We start from the raw sequence: 27,104 nt of genomic DNA, 5'->3' as shown, positions 1-27,104 counted from the left end.
ATCTGCCCAATATCTAATTGTATAATATTATAATCGAGCAGTGTAACAATAAGACCTCCTTGTGACCTGAACTGGATATCTTGTCTTTCAACACGCCCTCATTTCCGCTTCTCCAATCTTTACCAACGACGGATTGAAAGACTCAGTGAGATGAGGCCAGATACAAATTGTTAAGTTGCTTTATTTTACAGACAGCAAGTGAATGTGCAGAGTAACAGATGTAATCAGATCCCACATTGATTCAATTAACTACAAGCCCCTCCTCAATGACCAGAAAAATAATAAATATGCCACATTATTCCTTTTAGTGGGCTCACTTAATTTTTCCTGTTACTGAGCTTGACTGGCTGTGGGCTTGGAATGGGTGAGTTTCCAGGCTCGTTAGGCCAGGCTTCCTTGCCAGAGCTAGTTGGCGGACTGACTGCTCATGTGTCCCTTTGTCCTTTTCTCTTAGTGTTCTTAGCAAGTGGGAGGGTGTTCTTCTGACTTCTTCCCTGTTCAGTGATTCATTAGTCAACCTGTCAATAAAACTCTCTCTCTCCTCCTCCCCTCTGCCCCTTGGGATGTAAGTTTAAATAAAGCATCTCCTGCTATCCCAAAAATGAATAAGCACCATCCTGGATTAATGGGCCTGGGTGGAAACGATTGACCCTCATTGTCTCAGTTCGAAGTAGATGGTGAGCCACAAACTGGCTTGCTGAGCTTTAATGCACATCTTCAAAATTTCAGCCTGTTCTCTGCTTATTCACTTTGTTTTAAAATGCAACACTTCAACAAAACTTATTCTAAAAAAAAACTTCTGTGAAAATAAATCAAAAATCCTGAAATGTGATGTTCACCTTCTATTTGTTAAAACATCCATGTTTAATTAGCTAATTCTATCTTGGAATGTTCTCATGATGGTTTAGATTGTTCATTGATTTGCTTAATTTCCATAGATTATATAATTTCATTTTTATCATTCAAATGAAGAAAATAATTAGCTGTCAAGGTATATTGCAGAAGAAAAGGAGGAAGTTGTTTTGAAAAAAATATGACATTAAGGTGAAGAGTGGCTTGAAATTCAGTCATGCTGAAATGTATAATTGGTGGGGGAGATAGAAAGAACAGTACCCTGACTGTTAATACTGTTTTATTAATGTCCTACAGGTGATGGTGACAGATGGCAGCTCTTCTCCAAAACACTCGACTGTGTGCGTGGTTGTGCATGTGTTGGATGAGAATGATAACAAGCCCCTGTTTCCTCAGAAGATATATCAAATTAAACTTCCAGAGCGGGACCGCAAGAAACGGGGTGAGCCAATTTATAGAACGTTTGCATTCGACAAGGACAAAGGCCCCAATGCAGAAATTTCCTACAGCATCGTGGATGGAAATGATGATGGCAAGTTTTTTATTGATCCCAAAACTGGAATGGTTTCCTCCAGGAAACAGTTTACAGCTGGAAACTACGACATTTTAACCGTAAGATTTTATTTCTGGTTTTACTCAGTAAATGTCAATGTTCCTTAAAACCTTTAACCCCTTTGTTACAGGTTTGGAGCCTGCCTTAGATATTCTTTCAGGTACAGTAGTGCTGGAGTATGGCAATGCTACCCAATATCTAATTATGCAATAGTGTAACCTGGAGGTATAACAAAAGAAACTCACTTGTGATCTGAACAGGAAATGTTGTCTTTTGGATATTTTGAACCACTGCAGTGTGAATCTTTGCTGCGAGCACCTGAGATGAGGTAACAATTAACCTAATGTCACAAAAGCAAAATATTGCGGATGCAGGAAAACTGAAATAAAAACAGAAAATGTTGGAAATGCTCAGCGGGTCAGGCAGCATCTGTGGAGAGCGAAACAGAGTTAATATTTCGGGTCGATGATCTTTCATCAGAACTGGAAGATGTTAGAGATATTAAGCAACTGCAGAGACAGTTGAAAAAGGGGCAGGGAAAGAATAAATGGAAAAGGTCTGTAATAGGGCGGAGGGCAGGAGTGATTAAATGACAGAAGTAATGATGGTGCAAGGCAAAAGGGGGTGATAATGAGACAAGTTGTAAATGGTTACAGCAGAATAGCAGAGGAGGAGGGAAGCATGGAAAATCTGAAGTTAGAAAGGCTCCCGTGGCCAGTGAATGTGGTGGAAGAAAGCCAGGCAGACCCCAGGGGTGAGGACCACCCTGCCAGTTGTGTACCGATAGGGCATCCCCATCCCAAGCACCAGCCCACACCTCCTCCACTGCCAGTGGCACTGATGCAGCCATCCTCCATTACCAGCACCTGCTGCCCGAGAGAAAATGGGAGCTCAGGTTAAGATCAGTAGGACGGGCGGAATTACCCCTCACCCCGTCCAACAAGTTATAGAGTTCGGACTTGAGACTTATGAGAAATTACACCAGGCACACTGGTTCTGCCTTTAACCTTTTATTGTTCCTAAGACAGATTCAAAACCCCAACCACTATTCGAACAGTACCCCAATAATGTTACAAGAAATCATACAGACAACCACCCGCGGATAATCAGTCCAGTGTTGATTATAGGCCACGTCCTTTTGACCGCACCAGCTCCTCGCAGTAGCTCTTCGAGTTGAGATGATCAGCCAGGCCCCATCTTCCAACTGTAGCACCTCTTCACCTTTCGACTGCAGTGCTGATATTTTTAGTCACTTTTATTGTACAGTTTTCCTTGCCTTTTTCAGTAAATCAGTCATTCAGAGATTGAGAGGCGTTCCTTTAATGTTCGACCTGAGTTGTTAGAGCTGTCAAACTTTCACACTTTCACATCCTGTGTGGTTAACTGGTAGCTGCCTTTATCAAAGCCCAAAATGGTTCATTCTCTCATAAAAGTTTACAGAAGTGGCAGTAAACCATTTGGTCATATTTCACGTGTTACGTTGGATCCTGTATTTCAGAAAACTCAAGGCTTGACTCCTTCCCTTTAGCCACCAAAAGTCGTTCTACAACCTTGTGGCCTGTTTTCTTGTGGACACAAAGGGCTGGATTTTGATTCTGGAGGCGTGTAGGAGGCGGGACTACAACTTTCGGGGTTGTAGTCCCTCCTCCATCGAGTTGTGGCCAACCCACGCGATTTTCACTTGATTGACCTTGTTGAGCCCGCCCAGCGGGCTCAGCAGGCCAATTAAGGGACACCCGGCAACAGGTGACATCACAGATTGACATTTCATCTGTCAAGAGCAGATGAAATATCAGCGTTTGACAGCTCTTTGAAGCTGTCAAACACCGACAATCTGTACACTAAGTTAATTCCTTCCTCTCAGGCTGATTTAGAGATCTCTCCAGAACAGAAACCTGAATGCTGCAGCTTTTGACAGCTCGTGGCCATTCTGCTTTCTGTGCCGGTGAGATGAGGGAGGCCCGAGACCTGAAGGAAGGAAGACTGTAAAGGTAAGTAAAACTTCTTTAAAAAATAGGGATTAGGCTAAAAACTGCCTGTTAACTACCCTCGAGCCTGCTCCGCCATTCAATGTCATCATGGCTGATCATCCAAATTCAGTACCCTGTCCCTGCTTTCTCCCCATATCCCTTGATCCCTTTAACCTTAAGAAATATATCTAACTCCTTCTTGAATATATTTAATGAATTGGCTTCAACTGCCTTCTGTGGTAGAGAATTCCACAGGTTCACCACTCTCTTGGTGAAGAAATTCCTCCTCATCTCTGTCCTAAATGGCTTACCCCTTATCTTTAGACTGTGACCCCTGGTTCTGGACTCCCCCACCATCGGGAACATCCTTCCTGCATCTAGTCTGTCTAGTCCTGTTAGAATTTTATAAGTTTCAATGAGATCCCCTCTCATTCTTCTAAACTCCAGTGAGTATAAGCCCAATCGACCCAATCTCTCCTCATACGTCATTCCTGCCATCCCAGGTATAAGTCTGGTGTATCTTCGCTGCACTCCCTCCATGGCAAGAACACCCTTCCTCAGATAAGGCAACCAAAACTGCACACAATACTCAAGATGTGGTCTCACCAAGGCCCTGTACAACTGCAGCAAGACATCCTTGTTCCTGTACTCAAACCCTCTCGCTACGAAGGCCAACATATCATTTGCCTTCTTAACCGCCTGCTGCACCTGCATGCTTACCTTCAGCGGCTGGTGCACAAGGACACCCAGGTCTCGTTGCACTTCCCCTTCTCCCAATCTATTGCCGTTCAGATAATAATCTGCCTTCCTGTTTTTGCCACCAAAGTGGATAACCTCACATTTATCCACATTATATTGCATCTGCCATGCATCTGCCCAATCACCCAACCTGTCCAAATCATACTGGAGTTTCTCGGCATCCTCCTCACAGCATACACACCCACCCAGCTTTGTGTCGTTTGCAAACTTGGAGATATTACATCTAGTTCCCTTGTCTAGATCATTAATATATATTGTGAATAGCTGGGGTCCTAGGACCGATCCCTGCGGTACCCCACTAGTCACTGCCTGCCACTCAGAAAAAGACCCGTTTATTCCAACTCTTTGCTTCCTGTCTGCCAACCAGTTCTCTATCCAAGTCAGTACCTTGCCCCCAATCCCATGTGCCTTAACTTTACACGCTAATCTCTTATGCGGGACCTTATCGAAAGCCTTCTGAAAGTCCAAATACACCACATCCACTGGTTCTCCCTTATCTATTCTACCAGTTACATCCTCAAAAAATTCCAGTAGATTAGTCAAGCACGATTTACCTTTTGTAAATCCATGTTGACTTTGTCTGATCCTGTCACTGTTTTCCAAGTGCTCTGCTATTACATCTTTTAAAATGGACTCTAGCATTTTCCCCACTACCGATGTCAGGCTTACCGGTCTATGATTCCCCTTTTTCTCTCTACCACCTTTTTTGAACAGTGGGGTAACATTAGCTACCCTCCAATCCATGGGAACTGTTCCAAGGTCCATAGAATTTTGGAAGATGACCAGCAATGCATCTACTATTTCTAGGGCCACTTCCTTAAGTACCCTAGGATGTAGATTATCAGGCCCTGGGGATTTATCGGCCTTTAGTCCCGTCAATTTCCCTAACACCATTTCCCTACAGATACTGATTTCATTCAGTTCCTCACTCTCTTTAGACCCTATGTTACCCGACATCTCTGCGATTTAAGCAAGTGCCAATTCGATTCACTCCCCGTGATATCAAGAAACGGCTGAACACACTGGATACAGCAAATGCTTTGGGCCCCGACAACATCCCGGCTGTCGTGCTGAAGACTTGTGCTCCACAATTAGCCACACGTCTAGCCAAGCTGTTCCAGTAGAGCTACAACACTGGCATCTATCCAACAATGTGGAAAACTGCCCAGGTATGTCCTGTCCACAATAAACAGGACAAATCTAACCTGGCCAATTACCACCCCATTAGTCTACTCTCAATCATCAGCAAAGTGATGGAAGGTGTCGTCGACAGTGCTATCAAGCAGCACTTACTCACCAATAACCTGCTCACTACTGCTCAGTTTGGGTTCCGCCAGGACCACTCGGCTCCACACCTCATTACAGCCTTGGTCCAAACATGGACAAAGGAGCTGAATTCCAGAGGTGAGGTGAGAGTGACTACCCTTGACATCAAGTCAGCATTTGACCGAGAGTGGTGGATTCAAGGAGCCCTAGTAAAACTGAAATCAATGGAAATCAGGGGGGGGGTGGGAACTCTCCACTGGCTGGAGTCATACCTAGCAGAAAGAACGATGGTTATGGTGGTTAGAGGTCAATTGTCACAGCCTCAGAACATCGCTGCAGGAGTTCCTCAGGGCAGTATCCTAGGCCCAACCATCTTCAGCTGCTTCATCAGTGACCTTCCCTCCATCATAAGGTCAGAAGTGGGGATGTTCGCTAATGACTGCACAGTGTTCAGTGCCATTCACAACTCCTCAGATAATGAAGCATCCATGCCCACATGCAGCAAGACCTGGACAACATTTAGGCTTGTGATGATAAGTGGCAGGTAACATTCGTGCCAGACAAGTGCCAGGCAATGACTATCTCCAACAAGCGAGCGTCTAACCACCGCCCCATGACACTCAACAGCATTACCATCGCCGAATCCCCCACCATCAATATCCTTGGGGTCACCATTGACCAGAAACTTAACTGGACCAGCCACATAAATACTGTGGCAATAAGAGCAGGTCAGAGGCTGGGTGTTCTTCAGCGAGTGTCTCACCTCCTGCCTCCCCAAAGCCTTTCCACCATCTACAAGGCACAAGTCAGGAGTGTGATGGAATACTCTCCATTTGCTTGGATGAGTGCAGCTCCAACAACACTCAAGAAGCTCGACACCATCCAGGACAAAGCAGCCTGCTTGATTGGCAACCCATCCACCACCTTCAACATTCACTCCCTCCACCACCAGCGTATCATGGCTACAGTGTGTACCATCTACAAGATGCACTGCAGCAACTCACCAAGGCTTCTTCGGCAGCACCTCCCAAACCCACGACCTCTTCCACCTAGAAGGACAAGGGCAGCAAGCACATGGAAAAGCCACCACTCCAAGTCACACACCATCCTGACTTGGAAGTATATCGCCGATCCTTCATCATCGCTGGGTCAAAATCCTGGAACTCCCTCCCTAACAGCACTGTGGGAGTACCTTCACCACACGGACTGCAGCGGTTCAAGAAGGCGGCTCACCACCACCTTCTTGAGGGAAACTAGGGATGGGCAATAAATGCTGGCCTTGCCAACGATGCCCACATCCCATGAATGAATTTTAAAAAAGTGCAGAGGCAGGGAGAGGGGAGGAAAAAACAAAAGGGAAGGTCTGTGTTAGGGTGGAAGGCAGGAGAGATTAAATGACAAAAGGTCTGATTGTATAAAGCAAAAGGAGATGGTAACGGGACAAGTAAAGAAACAAAAGATGGGATTTAATCTCTCCTGCCTTCCACCCTATCACAGACTTTCCCTGTTGTCCTTTCCTCCCCTCCCCCCTTTCCCTGCCTCTGTACTTGCTTAAAACCTGTCATATCTCCAACCTTTCCCAGTTCTGACGAAGGGTCATCGACCTGAAACGTTAACTCTGTCTCTCTCCACAGATGCTGCCTGACCTGCTGAGTATTTCCAGCATTTTCTGTTTTTATTTCTTAACATTAATCATATCCAAGTCTTTTTCATGAAAAAATGATCAAAAATCCTGTAATGCAACAGTCAAAAACGGCATTATTTTATCATTTGTTTTGCCTTGTGTGTTATTTATATTAGATAATGAGAAATAATCAGAACGTGGCTCTGAGATTGGGTTATACCAGTTAGTAAGGACTTCCATATATATGCTTAGGAGTTATGATGATAGAGGGAGTATGTTCCCCAAATGCATTTGCATCACTGCATTTGTGTGTTAATAAAATGGATCAAGATATGTTTCACCTGAACAGTTCTAGCTGTCTGTAATAAACCTAATTAAAGTTAATTAATGGCAAAACGCAGTGCACACTTTTCCAGACTATAAACCAGTGTGACTTACTATTTCACTGATTATATTTCCTAATTGGGAGGAACAAAACTGTACTCCATATTAGCCATTAGCAGCATTGGAGAATTATCTCTTTATGCTAAACATATTTCTTGGAAAAATGAAATAAAGGGACCTGCTACAGGCAAACTCCAGTTTGTAGCAGTAGAGGAGGAGGTGGTATTGATATTGGATAGGATAAAAATAGATTAAGAGGAGGTACTTAAAAGGTTGGCAGTCCTCAAAGTAGAAAAGTCACCCGGTCCGGATGGGATGGACCCTAGGTTACTGAGGGAAGTAAGGATGGAAGTTGCGGAGGCTCTGTCCACAATCTTCCAATACTCCTTCCAATACTGGGGTGGTGCCAGAGGACTGGAGGATTGCAAATGTTACACCCCTGTTTAAAAAAGTGGAGAGGGATAAACCCGGCAATTACAGGCCAGTCAGCCTAACGTCGGTGGTGGGGAAACTTTTAGAGACAATGGGGTCGATTTTGTCGAACCTGTTGGGAAGAAGGCGGGACTTCCCCGTTCAGGTTTCTGACCCGCCTACTTCGACGTCTGGCCAATCCAATCCCAGTGGGCTCAGCAGGCCAATTAAGGGCCACCCGGCAACAGGTGACATCACAGACTGAAATTTCATCTGTCAAGAGTTCTTGACAGATGAAATATCAGTGTTTTACAGCTGTTTGAAGCTGTCAAACACTGACAGTATGATTTCTAAGATGAGTCCTTCTGCGCAGACTCATTTAGAAATCTCAGCAGCACTCAAAGCTGCAGGCTGTCACTTTTGGCAGATCGCAGCCATTTAGCTTTCAGTTCCAGCTGAGTGCTGCGCTCCTGACGGCTACAGGAAGAAAGGCTGTTAAGGTAAGTAAAGGTAAGTAAAAGTTCTTTACACACTTACCTTTACACTCCTGCACCCATCACTCACCTGAGCACCGACATCGCGACCCCTCCAACTCATTCAACCCGACGGCCCGCCTGCTCTAACCTGGCATGGTTTGGAGCTGTCGGGAAACCCACACGAAACCCCTCAAAATGGGGATTAGGCTAAAAACTGCCTGTTAACTACCTGTTAGGCAGTTAATTGGCACTAATCCCTTCCTGCCTGGTTTCGGCAGGTCCCAGTGCGGGGCAGGTACCCGCCGCCCCTGAAACTTACGTGGGGCGGGGTTTTGGACGGGATGGTGTCGGGACCCCCAAAGTCGAGATTTTACCCCCCCCCCCCCACACACGCCTGAAACCCCGCCTGACAGCTCCCCGAAAATCTAGCCCAATAATCCGAGACAAAACTAATTGGCACTTGGAAAAGTATGGGCTAATAAATTAAAGTCAGCCTGGATTTGTTAGAGGCAAATCGTGTTCAACTAATTTGAGCGAGTTCTTTGATGAAGTAACGGAGAGGGTTGATGAGGGTAGTGCGGTTGTTATGTATATGGATTTTCAAAAGGCGTTTGACAAAGTACCACATAATAGACTTGTTAGCAAAATTAAAGCCCATTGGATTAAAGGGACAGTGGCAGCATGGATACAAAATTGGCTAAGGGACTGAAAGCCAAGAGTGGTGGTGAACAGTTGTATTTTAGATTGGAGGGAAGTATAAAGTATTGTTTCCCAGGGTTTGGTATTAGGACTACTGCTCTCTTTGATAAATATTAATGATCTGGACTTGGTATACAGGGCATAATTTAAAAGTTTGCAGATGAAACAATACTTGGAAATGTAGTAAACAATGAGGCGGATAGTAGCAGACTTCAGGAGGACACAGGCAGACTGGTAAAATGGGCAGACACATGGCAGATGAAATTTAACACAGAAGCATGAAGTGATTCATTTTGGTAGGAAGAATGGGGAGAGGCAATATGAGCGAAATGGTACAATTTTAAAGGGGGTACCGGAACAGAGAGCAAGGCAGCCCCGAGGAGAGAGAAACAGAGTCAACATTTTGGGTTGAACCCTTCGTCAGAACATTCTGACAAAGGGTTTGACCCAAAACGTTAACTCTGTTTGTCTCTCCTCGATGCTGCCTGACCTGCTGAGTGTTTCCAGCATTTTCTGTTGTTATTTCAGATTTCCAGCATCCACAGTATTTTGCTATTGTACGGAACAGAGAGACCTGAGGATATATGTATACAAATCTTTGAATGTTGCAAGACAAGTTGAGAAGGTTGTTAAAAAAGCATATGGGATCCTTGGCTGTATTAATAGAAGAATAGAGTACCAAAGCAAGGAAGTTATGCTAAACCTTTATAAAACAGTGGTTAGGCCTCAGCTGGAGTATTGTGTTCAATTCTGGGCACCACACTTTAGGAAGGATGTCAAGGCTTAGAGAGGGTGCAGAAGAGATTTATTAGAATGGTATCGGGGATGAGGGACTTCAGTTATATGGAGAGACTGGAGAAGCTGGGGTTGTTCTCCTTAGAGCAGAGAAGGTTAAGAGGAGATTTGATACAGATGTTCAAAATTATGAACTGTTTTGATAGAGTAAATAAAGAGAAACTGTTTCCAGTGGCAAATGGGCCAGTACCTAGAGGGCACAGATTTAAAGTGCTTGGGAAAAGAATCGGAGGCGATATGAGGAAACATTCTTTTTATAGAGCGAGTTATTGTAATCTGGAACGCACTGACTAAAAGGGTGGTGGAAGCACATGTAGCAGTAACATTTAGAAGAGGATTGGATAAATACTTGAAGAGAAAATAATTACAGCATTATGGGGAAAGAGCAAGGGAGTGGGAATAATTGGATAGCTCTGCCAAAGAACTGGCACAGGCATGATGGGCCGAATGACTTCCCTCTGTGCTGTATCATTCTATGATTCTATGAGTTCAGGGCATTAATGGTCAGATGCAATGGAGGAATTATAGCAAAATGCGATAATCACATGATACCCTAAATCTTCAGCTTGTATGCCACTGTCAACCTTATTGGCCTTTCATCTATATTGCTTTATCTCTAATGTGCTTAGCATGTCAACCACAAAACTGTAAATATTATAAACTGTAGACTACATACTATGAATAATCAAATACAAGGTATTGAGTTTAATATTATTAAATATTGTGGCATTTATAAACTTCTCCTACTTTCTGTCATGGCTTGTGATGTCTTCTGAACTTCATTTCAGGGTTTATAATTGAGTTTAATAAGTTTTAACCTTAATACTTATCAGAAGTCTTGTACATGCATTGTATGTAAAGTTGGTGTTGTCTTTTAAAACAATGGAATCCATTTACTAATGTGATATTTACTTTTGATTGTATTCTATCTTTGACATTGCAATAATCTTTGACACTCAGATTAAGGCAGTGGACAATGGGAGACCACAGAAGTCTTCCACTGCACGTTTGCACATTGAGTGGATTAAGAAACCAGAACCAACCTCCATTCCCCTCAGTTTTGATGAACCATTTTACAACTTCACAGTGATGGAAAATGACAGAGTGAATGAAATTGTGGGTGTGGTCATGGTTCAGCCAAGTAACACACCTCTTTGGTTTGATATAGTTGGTAAGTTCTCACTTCAGTGCTCTGGAAATTCCTATTTGCCACATTGAGATCCATGAAAGGATGCTATCATTTAAAAACAATAGCTTTTATATCCACTTTAATCCTTTGAGTACTGGATTCTCCTGAAACTTTATGGAGCATGATTCTGTTTTTTTGACACTTGAAATCTGATAATTGTGATGATTGGTAAAATTGTAATGCTGTTATGAAGGAGAATAAAAATAAAGAGCATGGAATATTCCGTTCTTTTCAAAGTAGCATTTGACAAAGATGAAATTTGAGCATGTCTTTGAGTCTTTAAGGTCTCTGTTATTAAATTTGAGTTTTCCAAACTTTGTGATAATGTATATCAATATTTTCATAGAACCAACCATACTTGAAGGATTAATCCCATTTTGCATGCCTTTTCATAGTCTTTGACTAAATGGACTTTGTGGCTGTAAAAGTTATGTTATTGTTAACAATCCTGTTGCATGCTGCTGTTCCATACTGTAGGTTATCCATAATGAATAGGGTTCAGCAAAAATGTGTTATTCAATAGTAAAAGAGTTAAGCTGCACTGTGTAAATGATCTGAGAAGTAAAGGCAGAAATATGTGTGGCTGAGCTCTACAAAAACCCACCCTGTATATCAAGTCTATTAAATCTGGTATACAATAAACAACAACCCAGTCCCTTAAAGAGCATTACATTAGTTCATCTATGGCCTGTGGCATTTGTATTCCATAGCCTAGTAACTCCTTGTGACACTTGGATCATTATCGGTAAGTAGCCTGGGATATGTAGCATATACGTTTGGCATGGAAAGAATCAAAATCTTTATATTTTTTTCCCTACTATGGTTCACTCTTTACTGCAACTTACTTACTTTCAGCATGAACTGTTTTGTTCTTCGTTTTTTTATTTGTTTTGATTCGAGGCTCCAGAATGTGGCCTTGCACCCCTTTCTGTTTGTGCTCCAAAGATTCAACTGAAAATGCCATATTTATTGTTTGATGTGAGGAAAGCATGTAATGAGCTACCTAGTGGTGTTCATTTAATTTTTCAGAAATTCCTTTCCATAAACTGAAGTGTATTCCATTGCATTATGTCACAATGCTGGTAAAACTAACAGTATGCTTTTGTTCCATAAACAACATGCGCTAAGAATCATCTGAGCATGTGGTTCATTAGTATATAAACAGACAGGGTTTCAGGCATTCATCCACAGCTTGGCTGAGTTATCCATAGTCAGTCCACCGTGTCAGTTAGTTTTTGGGAAGATTCTTGTCACTAATGAGTGAGACCACATTTAAAATTGAAGATAATATGTGACCCAGATGGAATTTGCATATTGATTTGACTTGCTCAGTTTATTCCTGCATTAAGTAATTTCTTTCTTTAATTAAGAACACAGCTGGACGCACCATTTGGAGCCTGGTTCTAGTTAGAATTGTACTTTCAGTTTCATAAAGCCCCTTTTATTTACTGTTTTAAAAATAGAATAATGGCATTGTACAGTATCACATTTAAAACTGTTTGACAGATTCTGCTCTTCATTGATTTAAGGTTTGGCTTGTGCACATACAGTACAAGTAATGTATTTTGCCAAAGTTTTCGGCTTACTTGTTGGTCGCTAACTGCCCTGGTTTCCAAAACTGAAGATAGGAAGACATGCCATTTAAAAGACTGGTGTGATTAGTTTTATATTGTTTATATATATTTAAATAATGGTATATTGTACCTTACTCCCTGAAGTTATTTCTGTTAGTTAGATCAGTGTACCTGTAACCCAGGTGACCTCCATATCCCTCCACATCAGCTGGATTGTTAGGCATGTTTGTGAGCCAAAATAAATGTGTTGCTGTCCCATGGCAGTCTGTGTCCAGGCTGTAGACAGGTTGAAATGGCTTTGGTCTGTTTTGCTCATCTACTTTAGAGTGCAATGTGCTTTAAATTAATTTATACCTCAAATAAAATGGACAGGCTTCTGTAGTAGAATTGCAACTTTAATTGTTCTACCATCAATAATGCTGATTAGTGGAATTGTATTTATTTTATTCATTGAGCACTACCTGTTTGTTAATACATAGTCTGGATTAGTGTGGTGTTTTTAACCTGGCTCCTTCAAGGATGGAATTGGGGTTACATAAAAAATGAGAGCAGTGGAAAAATACATCATAAACTTCAAACATTATGATCTTCCCTGATGGTCTAAAGGGTAAAGGCACAGCCTGGTGTAGTACGAAGCCCATCAGACCAGAATGCCCCAGACTTGATTCTTGGTCAGTCCTGAGTTGGCTAAGTTCAGCTGAGGCAGCAGCTGGGACAATACCATTCGACTCACTGCCTCTGGACTGCAGGGGTGGGGTGCAAATTCGCCAGTGTTCTTACCACTGGGAACTATCCAGTGATTCCTGCTGGAAAATAAATCGAATAGCCTGCTGACACTCACTATCTAAGCTTAGACATAATGAATGGACAGTTTAGAGGGCTGCCCATAGAACCATATTCTAGCAAGACTCTGTGCCTTCGAGTGAGAGAGGAGAAAATTATAAAAAAAAATTATGAATCACAAAATGATCATTTTTGAAAAAGTTGCAATAATGCATTAGCCCATTGTTGATTCTGACTGAATTTATAAATAATATATGGATTTTGCTTAAAACCATGAGTACAATTTAAATTTTGTATAACAGATGAGAAGTAACTTTGAGAAATACGAAGCATACTAATAGATGACATGTTATAGTAGACTCAGATGAATGCTCAGTTTATGGTATATGTCAAGTTGAAATGCTATAATTGCATCCTAAACTTCCTTGAACTCTTTTTCTAACTAATGTTTCCCATCATTGTCCTTTTTGTTTCTTCAATCCTTTCTTTCCTGTCATTTTTTTCTCCTTTCCTTCCTCTTTGTGCCCCTGTCTGCCCCCCTTCAAGGTGGGAAGCAAGCTCGAGAGATGTTCTATGTTTATCAGACAGCTTGTGGCCAGAACTGTTCCAGAGAAGGTATCGCTACTCCCATAAAGTCTCTGAAATCACAAGTATATTGTCTGTTTCAAGATTTTTCTGATGCTCTCTTTGTTCAGTTGTACAGGTTTTAAAGACTAAACTATTTGACATTAAACTAATTGTTTATATCACATTGATATAAATGTTGATTTTTATTAGGGACGTTTCATATTTGTAATTTTTTTCGTCATCAAGGTCAGGAATCATATGCTAGGGAATGGAATAATTTTCCAGTTTGAAAATGTGATGCTTCAGAATTCTGCAGATTTTTACCCCTCCTATTCACATGTGTTGAAGTATAATATAAGGTAGTTCATATAAGTGATGGTGAATATATATAATATATCTAAAGTTTAAAAAGAATTGTCATGGTACTGCTGAAGTCTTTTGCAGCACTTGTTAGAATTCCCTATGGCTATTGAAAAAGACAAAACAGGTCCCTGTTTTGGATTATCATGTATATCCAAACACCATTTGCCTTTTGCTGAGTAACATATTTTAGTATTAGTGGATTATGTTGATGTATTAGCTAACTATTCATTCCCTCTACTGAATTATTATATGTCCACATTTATTCAGTGTACATGACTAGTATAGTAAAATATATTTTACCAACACCAGTGTATATCAGTTTGCCATGAATAGCCTGAATAAGAATAGAGACACCTATAAAGTAACATCTGATGGTTCTTCATATCCAAAATACACGTATATAGTCAGAAATAGCAGTTGCTAAGAGAATAATGAAACTCTAGCCAAAATACCTTAAGTGAGAGCATAAGAAATTTACGGGACAGAAAGTACATTAGACAGACCAAGCCCATCCTTTTTCTAGAGATTAGTGCCACTCGTCTGCCTTCTCACCATATCAATTATTTTATTTATTGGTTAGCAGCTGATAATTGCCCTATTTGTGAAATATGGGATGACAAAGAACTTACATTGATGCAAGTTCCAAAGCAAAGAGGTGCAGATTTTCTGTTGCAGTGTCATGATCATTTCATCTATGTGTTCAACTTCAGTTTTATCTATGTTTGCTTTGCAACTAATATTGATTAATTACATTCTGTTTGAAGAAGATATAGGCTTACCCCATAATTGATGTCACTAACATTTTGGTTGTTTGATAGCTGGACTTTCTATCTGAACAGCCTGGATTTTTTTGTTTTTTATTATCATTATTTGAAAACGTATACATATATGACACATTTTGTTGACTTCCGAACTTTGCCAAGTCCAGTATTTTGAAATATATTTTGAAAACAGTTAGTCTATCATGCAGTGCATTGAAAGTTTAGTTTATTAAATGTGGATTTGTACTAGGCATTCAGATAGATTTTTAGCAAGCTGTTTAATTTAGCCCAATGGCGACTTTACAATTTTACTGAAAAAAATTGTTACTTATAATATAACTGGAAAATAGTAGCAAAGCATTTCAGTAATACCTTGGCGTTTAAAGAAAACCTTAGCTCAATATTGAACCATACAGCTTCCTTAAATTAATATGTGCCATAGTTGTTCTCTTAATGGCTCTTGGGAGGATAATGTTCAGGAGGGAATATATGCCGGGCATAAGCAATAGGTAAGTGCCAATTCCTCCTGTATTGTTGTAGTAAAAATAAATTTTTCATGCTAAAACAATATTTTTGCTAATCATATGGATTCCATTTCTGTTGCGTGCTGGAGTCTGATTTATAATCTTTCCAATTAAAAAAAATTCAACAAAATTATCCTGCACATGTCATGTACAGTTCCAAGAGTGCCTCATCTATGTAGAAATGTAGCTATTTTTAGCACATGACTTGGGGATAGAAAATCACACTGTTGAGTGTTAACTATGCAGGTCTGCCCTTAATTTTTCTAATTTGTCTTCTCAGTGATCCAGCTCGAGTGGATTTGCCATTGCAGGTCAGGCTACAAAAATTCCACAGGTGCTTTTATGGCACAGACCCTCCATTATATAAATAAATATAGCATATACTGTCCAGCAGCAGTCAAGTGGATAGCAATCATGAAGGAGACTGACTGAATGTGGCAGTGTTGGGTCATCCTTGGGGGAGAATAATTTGGCTAGGTCCTTCACCTAGTTTTTAAGCTTATGGGTATGGGAAGATGTTCATTCAGGGTAACAGACCAGAATCAAAGGGCAAGTAAAGTGGGTGGCCTGTAGCACCAGAATGCTACCTAGCTTTGGGAGGCCTGAAATATAAGTATAATGAATGGTAAGTATACGTACCTTACAACTTAAACTAACAGGTAGCTATGACAGAATTAGTATGACAGACAAACCATGATACAGGAATTAAACATAACCAGCAGAGGGTCTCAAAACCTTTAAGATATAGCCAGTCAATGTACTGTGACGTGCACATGGAGAATCAAGACTAAGTGTAGTCTTCGGGTAGAGCTGGGTTAGTGTATGGAGGATAATTGGACCAGGCGTTCATATGTAATTCAGTCCTTATTTTAAGGTCATACATTCTGTCACTATTATTATTACTACAATCCATTTTAGATATTTTATAGTTAAATAATATAAATGTGGACATAGGAATTTATAAAGAAAAAATGACAAAATAGTGAGACTAAAATCTTGACAAGAAGTAAGGTTTCATTTTCTAGAAGTGAATGCAGATGTAAGATTTTTAATATAGATTAAGATAGATGGATATTTTAAACTCTTCCTATAGCTTCCAGATACTGCAAAATAAATTGTGCAGTACAGACCAAACATTGCTTTGATAACAGCAAAGCCACCATTGAACGCAGTACAGAAAATCGCAAATCAACCCCACTCAATGTATTCAATGACATTATTACAATCTTCAATTATTTTGCTAACATTTTAAAACATTTTTAAACTATAGGGAGATTTTCCATTCCCATAACCAATATTGCAAGTTTTTAACAGGTACGGAGGAAGGATGGAAAATGAGTGGCAGAGGCCAAATATCTCTGATGCATTGGGAGTGCACTGCTCAGTATTTTCCAACTAAGCAACGCTGGGGGATTCAGGAGCCTTATGTGCCTCAGAACAGCTGTAAAAAATTATTTAAATTAAGGCGGGGCTTCTCTGCCACACGTCTATCAATTGTTTGCTCCACCAGTACGGCATCATCACTGCACCTGTTTAAAAAGGTGCACAGCAGGCTATTGTCAAGAGAAAGGGACTTTCTGCGCCACTTTTGATTTGGTGAGCTTTCTTTTCCCATTTTGGTTTAATTTGTTGCATTTATTTAGAAGAATTCACTTTATTTTTAGGATTTGCCTTCAATTTTGCCGTTAAAAAATTTTTTTTTCTTCTTTTACCACTATCATTCAAGAGAGTTTCACTGTGATTTGCAGCAGCTCCTGCTGGTACGGTTGGCAGCCCTTGAACTCAGAGAGCTAGAGGACAAGGAGGTGTTCCAAAGGAGTTATCAGAAGCAGGTCTGTCTGTATCTGTGATGGGTTACACAGAACCCATTGGTACCCAATTATGTAGGCCCCCAATCCCTGCCAGAGCTAGTTGGGAATATTACAGATAATGCCTTCACTGTATACACTTGGCCAAGGAGGTTTCTCTCCTAGGTGAAATTGTGTGCTTAAATAGCCATCTTGTAACAGCAGAAAGGTAGTTTTGAGTGGTTGGAAATTGAAGGAGCACCTACACAGTGAGAGACGTACGCATAATCTGTACATCAACCATGGTAAGTGATTGTGCATCATGCAGCTAAGTTGTTTTACAATGACTTAAGGTCATATGAACTTGGACAGCTTGAAAGTGGCAAGGTTTTCAATTGTATGTTGCACCTTGAAGGTGTAACCTACTTGGCATGGGTATGCATAAGATTTGTTTGGCATGGGTGGAGAGTACTGGAATAGGTTGACAGGCAACACTTTGTGGCATTCAACCTTAAGCCCTCTACATGATGCATGGTACTGCTGGGTAGTATTTCCTTCGCAGATTCCTTAAGCATCTTTTGCTGGACCCACCTGGTAGTTTACACAACATTGAATCTGGTTACCACTTGATAGGAATAATGTACTGCTGTCCTCTGGGGGGGACACCCTGAAAAGCTAAATAGGGCACCTTGGGCTGGATTTTCATTGAGGAGTTGGGTAGGAGGCGGGTCTACAACTTTTGGGGTTGTAGTCCCGCCTCCTTGAGGTCCAGCCAACCCACGCGATTTTGACTTGATTGACCTTGTTGAGCTCGCCCAGCGGGTTCAGCAGGCCAATTAGGGGCCACCTGGCAACAGGTGACGTCACAGATTGATATTTCATCTGTCAAGACCTTTTGACAGATGAAATATCAGCGTTTCACAGCTGTTTGAAGCTGTCAAACACTGACAATCTGTATTCTAAGTTAATTCCTTCCTCTCAGGATGATTTAGAGATCTCCCCAGACCAGAAGGCTGAATGCTGCAATTTTTGACAGCTCACAGCCATTCTGCTTTCTGTGCCGGTGAGATGAGGGACTCCCGAGACCTGAAGGAGGGAAGGCTGTAAAGGTAAGTAAAGGTATGTAAAACTTATTTAAACACTTTGCACACACTAAACACACTTACCTTTGCACTCATGCACCCATTATTCACCTGAACACCAGACATCTCGACCCGTCCAAGCCCTTCATCCCGACGGTCCGCCTCCTCTAACTTGGCGTGGTTTGGAGCCGTCGAGAATCCCACACATCAACATTAAAAATAAGGATTAGGCTAAAAACTGCCTGTTAACTACCTGTTAACAGGCAGTTAATTGGCACTAATCCCCTTCCTGCCTCGGGGAGGCGGGTCCCAGTGCGGGGCAGGCACCCACCTCCTTTGAAACTGGCATGGGGGCGGGATGGGTTCGGGACCCCCGATTTCGGGATTTTAACCCCCCACACGCCTCCAATCCCGCCTCCACGGCCCAATGAAAATCCTGCCCCTTGTCTTACCCACCTCATGCAGCTGCACGTCCATTTTGGCCATCCATCAAACAAGGCGTTGAGTGCCGTACCACCGCCTCATTTGTCCACAGAATCTGTGTTGTGCCACCACATTGATTTTCTTCATTTAATTTATGTCTGGCATTTTCCTCCCCATCCAACCTACACCTTTAAGTGAACACGTCCCTTTCATTTGGACCTGATGGCAAGATTTTTCACTTCATGGTGTAACTGACTAGGATTGCTCCTGAAAAAGAAAGTTTTCTATTCCCCTCATTTGAATGAACAGAAAATTTCACAAAAAGGTTTAAAAACCCTGAAAACATGGCTAACACCTATTGGATTTTTTTTTATATGTTCTCGGATTGTGAGTGATGCTGGCACAGCCGCATAAAGGGGGTGCAGGAACAGAGAGACCTGGGGGTGTAAGTACACAAGTCTTGGAAAGTGGCAGGACAAGTTGAGAAAGCTGTTAAAAAGATATACGGGATCCTTGGCTTTATAAATAGAGGCCTAGGGCTGGATTTTGATTCTGGAGGCATGTAGGAGGCGGGACTACAACTTTCAGGGTTGCAGTCCCGCCTCCATCGAGTTGTAGCCAACCCACGCGATTTTCACTTCATTGACCTTGTTGAGCTCGCCCAGCGGGCTCAGCAGGCCAATTAAGGGCCACCCGGCAACAGGTGATGTCACAGATTGACATTTCATCTGTCAAGAACTTTTGACAGATGAAATATCAGTGTTTGACAGCTCTTTGAAGCTGTTAAACACTGACAATCTGTACACTAAGTTAATTCCTTCCTCTCAGGCTGATTTAGAGATCTCTCCAGAACAGAAAGCTGAATGCTGCAACTTTTGACAGCTCACAGCCATTCTGCTTTCTGTGCCGGTGAGATGAGGGACTCCCGAGACCTGAAGGAAGGAAGGCTGTAAAGGTTACTAAAACTTCTTTAAACACTTTACACACACCAAACACACTTACCTCTGCACTCATGCACCCATCACTCACCTGAACACCGGACATCTCAAACCCTCCAAGTCCTTCAGCCCGACGGCCCGCCTCGCTAACTTGGTGTGGTTTGGAGCCGTCGGGAATCCCACACTTCAGCAATAAAAATAGGGATTAGGCTAAAAACTGCCTGTTAACTACCTGTTAACAGGCAGTTAATCGGCACTAATCCCCTTCCCGCCTCAGGGAGGCAGGTCCCAGTGCGGGGCGGGTATCCGCCTTCTTTGAATCTGGCATGGAGACGGGTTGGGGCGGGATGGGTTCGTGCCCCCGATTTCGAGATTTTAACCCCCCACACGCCTCCAATCCCACCTCCACGGCCCAATGAAATTCCTACCCATAGAGTACAAACCAAGGAATTCATGCTAAACCTTTCTAAAACACTGGTTAGGCCCCAACTGAGTATTGTGGCCACTTCTAGACACCACACTTTAGGATATCAAGGCCTTTGAGAGGGTGCAGAGGAGATTTATGAGATTTGGTATCAGGGATGAAAGACTTCAGTTACGTGGAGAGACTAGAGAAACTGGGGTTGTTCTCCTTAGAGCAGAGAAGGTTAATGGTGATATGATAGAGGTGTTCAAAATCATGAAGGGTTTTGATACAGTAAATAAAGAGAAACTGTTTCCAGTGGCAGAAGGGTCAGTAACCAGAGGACACAAATTTAAGGTCATTGGCAAAAGAACCAGAGGTGACATGAGGGGGAAAAAATCATGCAGTGACTGGTTATGGCTTGGAATGCACTGCCTGAAAGGATGGTGGAAGCAGATTCAATAATAACTTTCAAAAGGGAATTGGATAAATACTAGAAGGGGAAACATTTGCTGGGCTATGGGAAAAGAGAAACAGTGTGGGACTAATTGGATAGGTCTTTCAAAGAGTCAGCACAGGCACGATGGACCGAATGGCCTCCTCCTGTGCTGTATCATTCTATGATTCTGTAGGAGTTCTCAACTCCTAACGAAAGTACTGAGATTGAAACTAGCAGTTAACCAAACGTGGTTTAATGCACTGGTAAAAGTTACAAACAAAAATGCAGGAGAAACTCTAAACAGGTCTTTACAATACTTGGTTCCACGAGGACTGAAAGGACACGCCTCTCCCCTCTGACGTCATGACATCATCACGTTTCCCGCTGTTGAGTACGTCACGTGACCTGCGTGATGACGTCATCGCGCTGGATCAACATTTTACCGAACCCGCGCTAATTATACAGAGCAAACATTTAAAGGTAACAAACCCCTGTTAAAGGCAATTATATACATTACTGCAAGAGTCTCTTGGTGGCTTTGCCACATACGCCCCCCCAGAATTGTCTTTAATAAGAAAAGTCAATCGCCGAGGAGGTCGGACGAGCCTGTTGGAACGACTCCTACATTCCCGGAGAGGAAAACGCTGAGCAGGCGGTGAGCTGGCGGGTGTAGCGGCTCAGTCAGGGGCGGCAACAGCCGGTGGTCGGCCCCGGCGCGGCGGTTGAGCAGGCTCGACTGGTTGTTCTAGGTCCAGGTGCGCGGGCTTGAGGTGATCGACGGAGATGTGGTCCGGCTGGCCCCCGAGGTCGACCAAAAAACTCTTAGCCCCCGTCTGTAAAACCCAGAAGGGACCCGTATATGGAGGCCTGAGCGGGCTGCGGTGGGCGCCGTGACGAACAAACACGAATTTGGCCTTCATCAACTCCACTGGAATGTGGGAGGCAGGAAAACCATGCTGCGACGTCAGAACCGTCCTGAAGCACTGGGCCGCTTCCCGGTGGGCTTCCCGCTGACTGGCCGCAGACCACGGCTATGTAGGGGACGGCAGGAATTCGCCTGGAACCCAGAGTGGCTGGCCGTAAACCATCTCCGCGGCAGAAGACTGCAGGTCCTCCTTCGGCACCGTGCGCAACCCCAGCATAACCCAAGGTAGTTTATCGACCCATGCCACGTCCAGGAGGCTGGCTCTGAGCGACGCCTTCAACAAACAGTGAAAACGCTCACACAACCCATTTGCCTGCGGGTGGTAGGCCGTGGTGCGATGGAGTGTGGTGCCTAAGGCCGAGCCACCGCGTTCCAAAGCTCAGATGAGAATTGCAGACCGCGGTCGGAAGAAATATCCGTTGGAACTCCAAAGCGTGCTACCCATGACGAGATAAAGGCTCGAGCGACATCCACAGAGGTGGTAGACGTCAGGGGAACTGCCTCGGGCCATCTCGTGGTGCGATCGACCATCGTCAGAAGGTGCGTGAAACCCTGCGACGGCAGGAGTGGCCCCACAAGGTCGACGTGGACGTGGTTGAACCGGTGTTCCGGTACCTCGAAGGTGGCCAAGGGGGCCCTGACGTGTCGTTGGACTTTGGCTCGTTGACAAACCACACAAGTGTTCGCCCAGTCGCGGACGTCCTTGCGCATCCCTCTCCATACGAATTTGGATGCCATCAACTTCTGTGACGCCCTCACACCAGGATGCGAAAGCCCGTGTATGACGTCGAAAACCGTCCGGCGCCAGGCAGACGGAACAATCGGACGGGGGTCCCCCAAGGAGACGTTGCAGAGTAAAGCCGTGCCAGCCGAATGGAATGGCACATCGCTCGGCTGAAGGCTGGCGGAGTCGGAACGAAAGGCTTGAGTCTCCAGGTCGGCAGCTTGGTCGGTCGCCATGTGCGCATAATCAATTCCCAATTGAACGGCCTGGACGGTGGCGCGGGACAGGCAATCCGCTACCACGTTGTCCTTCCCGGCCACGTGCCGGATGTCGGTGGTAAATTCGGAAATATATGTAAGCTGTCATTGCTGACGAGCCGACCACGGTTCGGCAGTCTTGGCCATCGCGAACGTGAGCGGTTTGTGGTCGACAAACGCAGTAACGTGGCGGCCCTCGAGCAGAAAATGAAAATGGCGAATGGCCAAAAACAACGCCAACAGCTCCCTGTCAAATGTACTGTACTAGCTTTAGTGCCGTTGCACCTGTCGGCTAAAAAACGCCAGTGGTTGCCACGTGCCGTCGACCCATTGCTCTTGGACGGCTCCAACGGCGTAGTCCGATGCGTCAGTTGTGAGGGCGATGGTGGCTCCTGGCATGGGGTGTGCCAACTTCGTCGCGTTCGCGAGGGCGGTCTTCGTGTCACCGAAGGCGCGGTCCACCTCCGGCGTCCAAACCACGGGCTCCTTACCCGGCTTCCCTCTGAGGGCCTCGTAGAGCGGCCACATTAGTTGCGCGGCCCTGGGAACAAAACGACGGTAAAAATTTACCATACCCAGGAACTCCTGGAGCGCCTTCACGGACTGCGGCCACGGGAAAGCCGCGATCACCTCCACCTTGGCCCGAAGCGGCATGGCCCCCTCTGAAGTGATGCGGTGGCCTAGGAAGTCGAGCTGCTGCAGGCCGAACTGGCATTTGGCCGGGTTGACAATGAAGCCGTGCTGTTGAAGGCGACGAAAGAGGATGCGCAGGTGCTGGAGATGTTCCTCCTTTGTGGTGCTGGCGATCAGTATGTCATCCAGATAGACGAACAAAAATTTGAGATCCCGCAGCACTGAATCCATCAGGCGCTGGAACGCCTGCGCCGCGTTTTTAAGTCCAAACGGCATGCGGAGGAACTCAAACAGGCCAAAAGGAGTGATGACCGCTGTCTTTTGGACATCCTGGGGATGCACCGGTACCTGATGGTACCCACGGACGAGGTCGACCTTGGAGAAAACCGAAGTCTCCGCCAGATGTGCGGAGAAATCTTGTATGTGTGGTATGGGATACCGGTCGGGAGTCGTGACATCGTTGAGGTGACGATAGTCACCGCAGGGCCACCATCCACCCCCGGGCTTGGGGACGATGTGGAGAGGTGAAGACCAGGGACTATTCGATCGGCGAATAATCCCCAACCTCTCCATCGCGGCGAACTCTGCCTTAGCAGCCACGAGCTTACCGGGCTCGAGCTGCCGTGCCCTGGCGTAGACGGGAGAGCCGGTCATCGTTATATGGTGCTCCACCCCATGTTTGGCCGTCGAAGCCAAAAAGGTGGGCTTGGTCAGCTCGGGAAATTCCCCGAGGAGGCGGGAGAAGTCGTCGGGAGGTGGCCGAGCGCAGGAGACCGAGTGCGGCGCGACCGTGCCGCACACACATGGAATACAGTCGAACGTGGCGGCGTGAACGAGCCGAAGATTTTTAAAATCAACCAGCAGGCCGTTGGCGCATGTAAAGTCGGCGCCTAGGAGTGCCTGTGAGATGCTGGCGGTGACGAAATCCCATATAAAACGTTGGCCACCGAAGCAGACCTGGACCCGGCGGATCCTGAAAGTACAAATCACGCCCCCGTTGGCAGCTTGGAGGGGAGAACCCCACGTGCCGGACCGAAGGTCGAGGACCGACGCGGGAAGGATGCTGCATTGCGCCCCTGTGTTGCACAAAAAACGACGGCCCGAGATGGAGTCGGTTAAATAAAGTAATTTCCCGGAATCGCCGACTGCCATCGTGGCTGCGGGGCACGCCCCGGATCCAGTGCTCTTGATGCGCAGGGGTCTGTTCGTTGCTTTGGGTGCGAAACTGCAAGGCGGACAGCAGCATCTGGCCTTCATGCCAAACCGAGCGTGGTAATAGCAGAAACCGGTTAGAGGAGGCGTCGAGGCAGAGCCCTTTGGGGCGGGGCGTCCCGCGATGGCGCAGTGTTGCTGTCGGACCGCGTATATTTTATCCGCCTCTTCGGCGAGCGCTATACAATCCCTGGCATCCGATCTGACGAGGGCCGCCTGCACCTGTTCGGGCAGTTGAGTGAGGAACAGTTGGCGGAACAGGAAACATTGCGGCTCCGACCCCAGGAGAGTGAGCATCTGGCTCATCAACTCCGAAGGTTTGGAGTCACCCAACCCGGGCAGCGTGAGTAGGCAGCGTGCGCGCTCTGCCTTCGTAAGGCCGAATACCTGCATGATCCGAGCCTTAATGGCGACGTACTTGTCGGTAGCCGGGGGGTTTTCCAGTAGGCTGATGATCCTCGACGCCGTCGAGCTGTCGAGTGTGGAGACCACGTAAAGATAACGTGTCTGATCCTGCACGACATTGCGGAGCTCGAACTGCGCCTCCGCTTGCAGGAACCAGGAGGCCGCCTGTTGTTCCCAAAATTGGGGGAGCTTCAAAGCCACTGCGTTGGCTTCCATCATGGCCTGCGTTCCGTTTCCACCGCGAAAAACGTCCGCGAGGATTCGGGGTCACCAATGTAGGAGTTCTCAACTCCTAACGAAAGTACTGAGATTGAAACTAGTAGTTAACCAAACGTGGTTTAATGCACTGGTAAAGTTACAAACAAAAATGCAGGAGAAACTCTAAACAGGTCTGTACAATACTTGGTTCCACGAGGACTGAAAGGACACGCCTCTCCCCTCCGACGTCATGACGTCATCATGTTTCCCGCCGTTGAGTACGTCACGTGACCTGTGTGATGACGTCATTGCGCTGGATCAACATTTTGCCGAACCCGCGCTAATTATACAGAGCAAACATTTAAAGGTAACAAACCCCTGTTAAAGGCAATTATATACATTACTGCAAGAGTCTCTTGGTGGCTTTGCCACAATTCTATAATTTATTGCTCCTCCCTAGTTGCCCTAAGAACAACAACAAAACTTATATTTATATAGCGCCTTTAATATAGTAAAATGTCCCAAGGTGCTTCATAGAAGTGTTATAATACAAAAATTTAACACTGAGCCACATAAGACATTAGGGCAGATGAAAGAGCTAGGTTTTAAGGAGCATCTTAAAGGAGGAAAGAGAGGTAGAGAGGCGAAGAGGTTTAGGGAGGGGATTCCAGAGCTTAGGGCCTAGGCAGCTGAAGGCACTGCCACCGATAGTTGAACGATTATAATTAGGGATGCGCAAGAGGGCAGAATTTGAGGGGCGCAGATATCTCGGGGAAGGGGGGGAGGGGAGTTGTGGGGCTGAAGGAGATTACAGAGATAGGTAGAGGCGAGGCCATGGAGGGATTTGAAAACAAGGATGAGAATTTTGAAATCAAGGCGTTGCTTAACTGGGAGCTAATGTAGGTCAGTGAGCACAGGGGTGATAGGTGAACAGGACTTGGTGCGAGTTAGGACACAGGCAGCCGAGTTTTGGGTGGCCTCAAGTTTACGTAGGGTAGAATGTGGGAGGTCAGCCAGGAGTGCATTGGCATAGTCAAGTCTAGAGGTAACAAAAGCATGGATGAGGGTTTCAGCAGCAGATGAGCTGAGGCAGGGGCAGAGATGGGTGATGTTACGGAGGTGTAAATAGGCGGTTTTAGTTATGCTGCAGATATGTGGTCAGAATCTCGTTTCAGGGTCAAATACGACCCCAGGGTTGCAAACAGTCTGGTTCAACCTCAGACAGATGCCAGGGAGAGGGATGGAGTCATTGGCTAGGGAACGGCGTTTGTGGCGAGGCCCGAAGACAATGGCTTCAGTCTTCCCAATATTTAATTGGAGAAAATTTCTACTCATCCAGTACTAGATATCGGACAAGCAGTGTGTCAATTTAGTGATAATGGAGGGGTCGAGAGAAGAAAATGGTGGTGATGGACCTTCGGTCTTATCTAGTAGCTATGTTATCAATATGGCTGATCCACTTAATTTTCTGGTCAGTGATGAACCCCAGGACAGTGGAGGACTCAGCAATGGTGTTGCCATTGAAGGTCAGGGGGAGGTGTTTGAGCTTATCTTGTTCAAGATAGTCATTGCCTGACACTAATGTGACATGAATGTTACCTGCCACTTGTGAGCCCAAACTGGATAATCCATTTTCATTGTAGGCTGGCATGGGCTGCTCCATTTATTAGCAAAATTGTGGAAGGAGCTGAACACTGTGAAATTGTCAGTAAACAGACCCACTTCTGACCTCATGACAGAAAGAAAGTAATCGATGAAGCAGCTTAAGATAGTTAGGCCAAGGATCTTGCACTGAGGAACTCCGGCAATGATGCCCTCGGAATATATGATTGACCTCCAACGACCATGACCACCTTCATGGATGTCAGGTATGACTCCAGACGTTGGAGGGTTTTCCATTGACCCCCAGTTTGGTAGGATACCTGGCTCATTGATGATAGGTCCATCCAATATTTTCTTATTGTTCTGTTTTGTACTGTTTCTTTTACAACCGAGTGGCCTAGTAGGTCATTTCAAAGGGCATTAAGAATCAACCACATATCATGGGACTGGACTTGCATGTAAACCAGACTGGATAGGGGGTGGCACGTTCCCTTCCCTTCCCTGAAGGACATTAATGAACCAGTTG

At 44.7% G+C, this 27,104-nt stretch overlaps 1 protein-coding gene across 3 annotated transcripts in view; it reads left to right on the top strand.

Annotated features, from left to right (window-relative positions):
• The window catches only part of LOC147111685 (protocadherin Fat 3-like), a 1,117,094-nt gene that overhangs the window by 841,455 nt on the left and 248,535 nt on the right, over positions 1-27,104 (top strand). For 2 of the 3 annotated variants that reach the window (XM_085998792.1, XM_085998793.1), the window contains exons 7-8: positions 1,150-1,464; positions 10,750-10,960. In XM_085998792.1, coding sequence (XP_085854918.1) covers positions 1,150-1,464; positions 10,750-10,960 — 526 coding nt within the window. Of the gene's footprint in view, positions 1-1,149; positions 1,465-10,749; positions 10,961-13,881; positions 13,951-27,104 lie in introns of all 3 variants that reach the window. The other variant, XM_085998790.1, reaches the window with a different exon arrangement.

This window comes from Somniosus microcephalus, chromosome 10 (genome assembly GCF_052327205.1).
Source record: "Somniosus microcephalus isolate GS21.2 chromosome 10, FLI_Smic_1.0, whole genome shotgun sequence".
Classification (NCBI taxonomy): Eukaryota; Metazoa; Chordata; class Chondrichthyes; order Squaliformes; family Somniosidae; genus Somniosus; species Somniosus microcephalus.
This window is presented reverse-complemented; position numbering and strand designations above follow the sequence as displayed.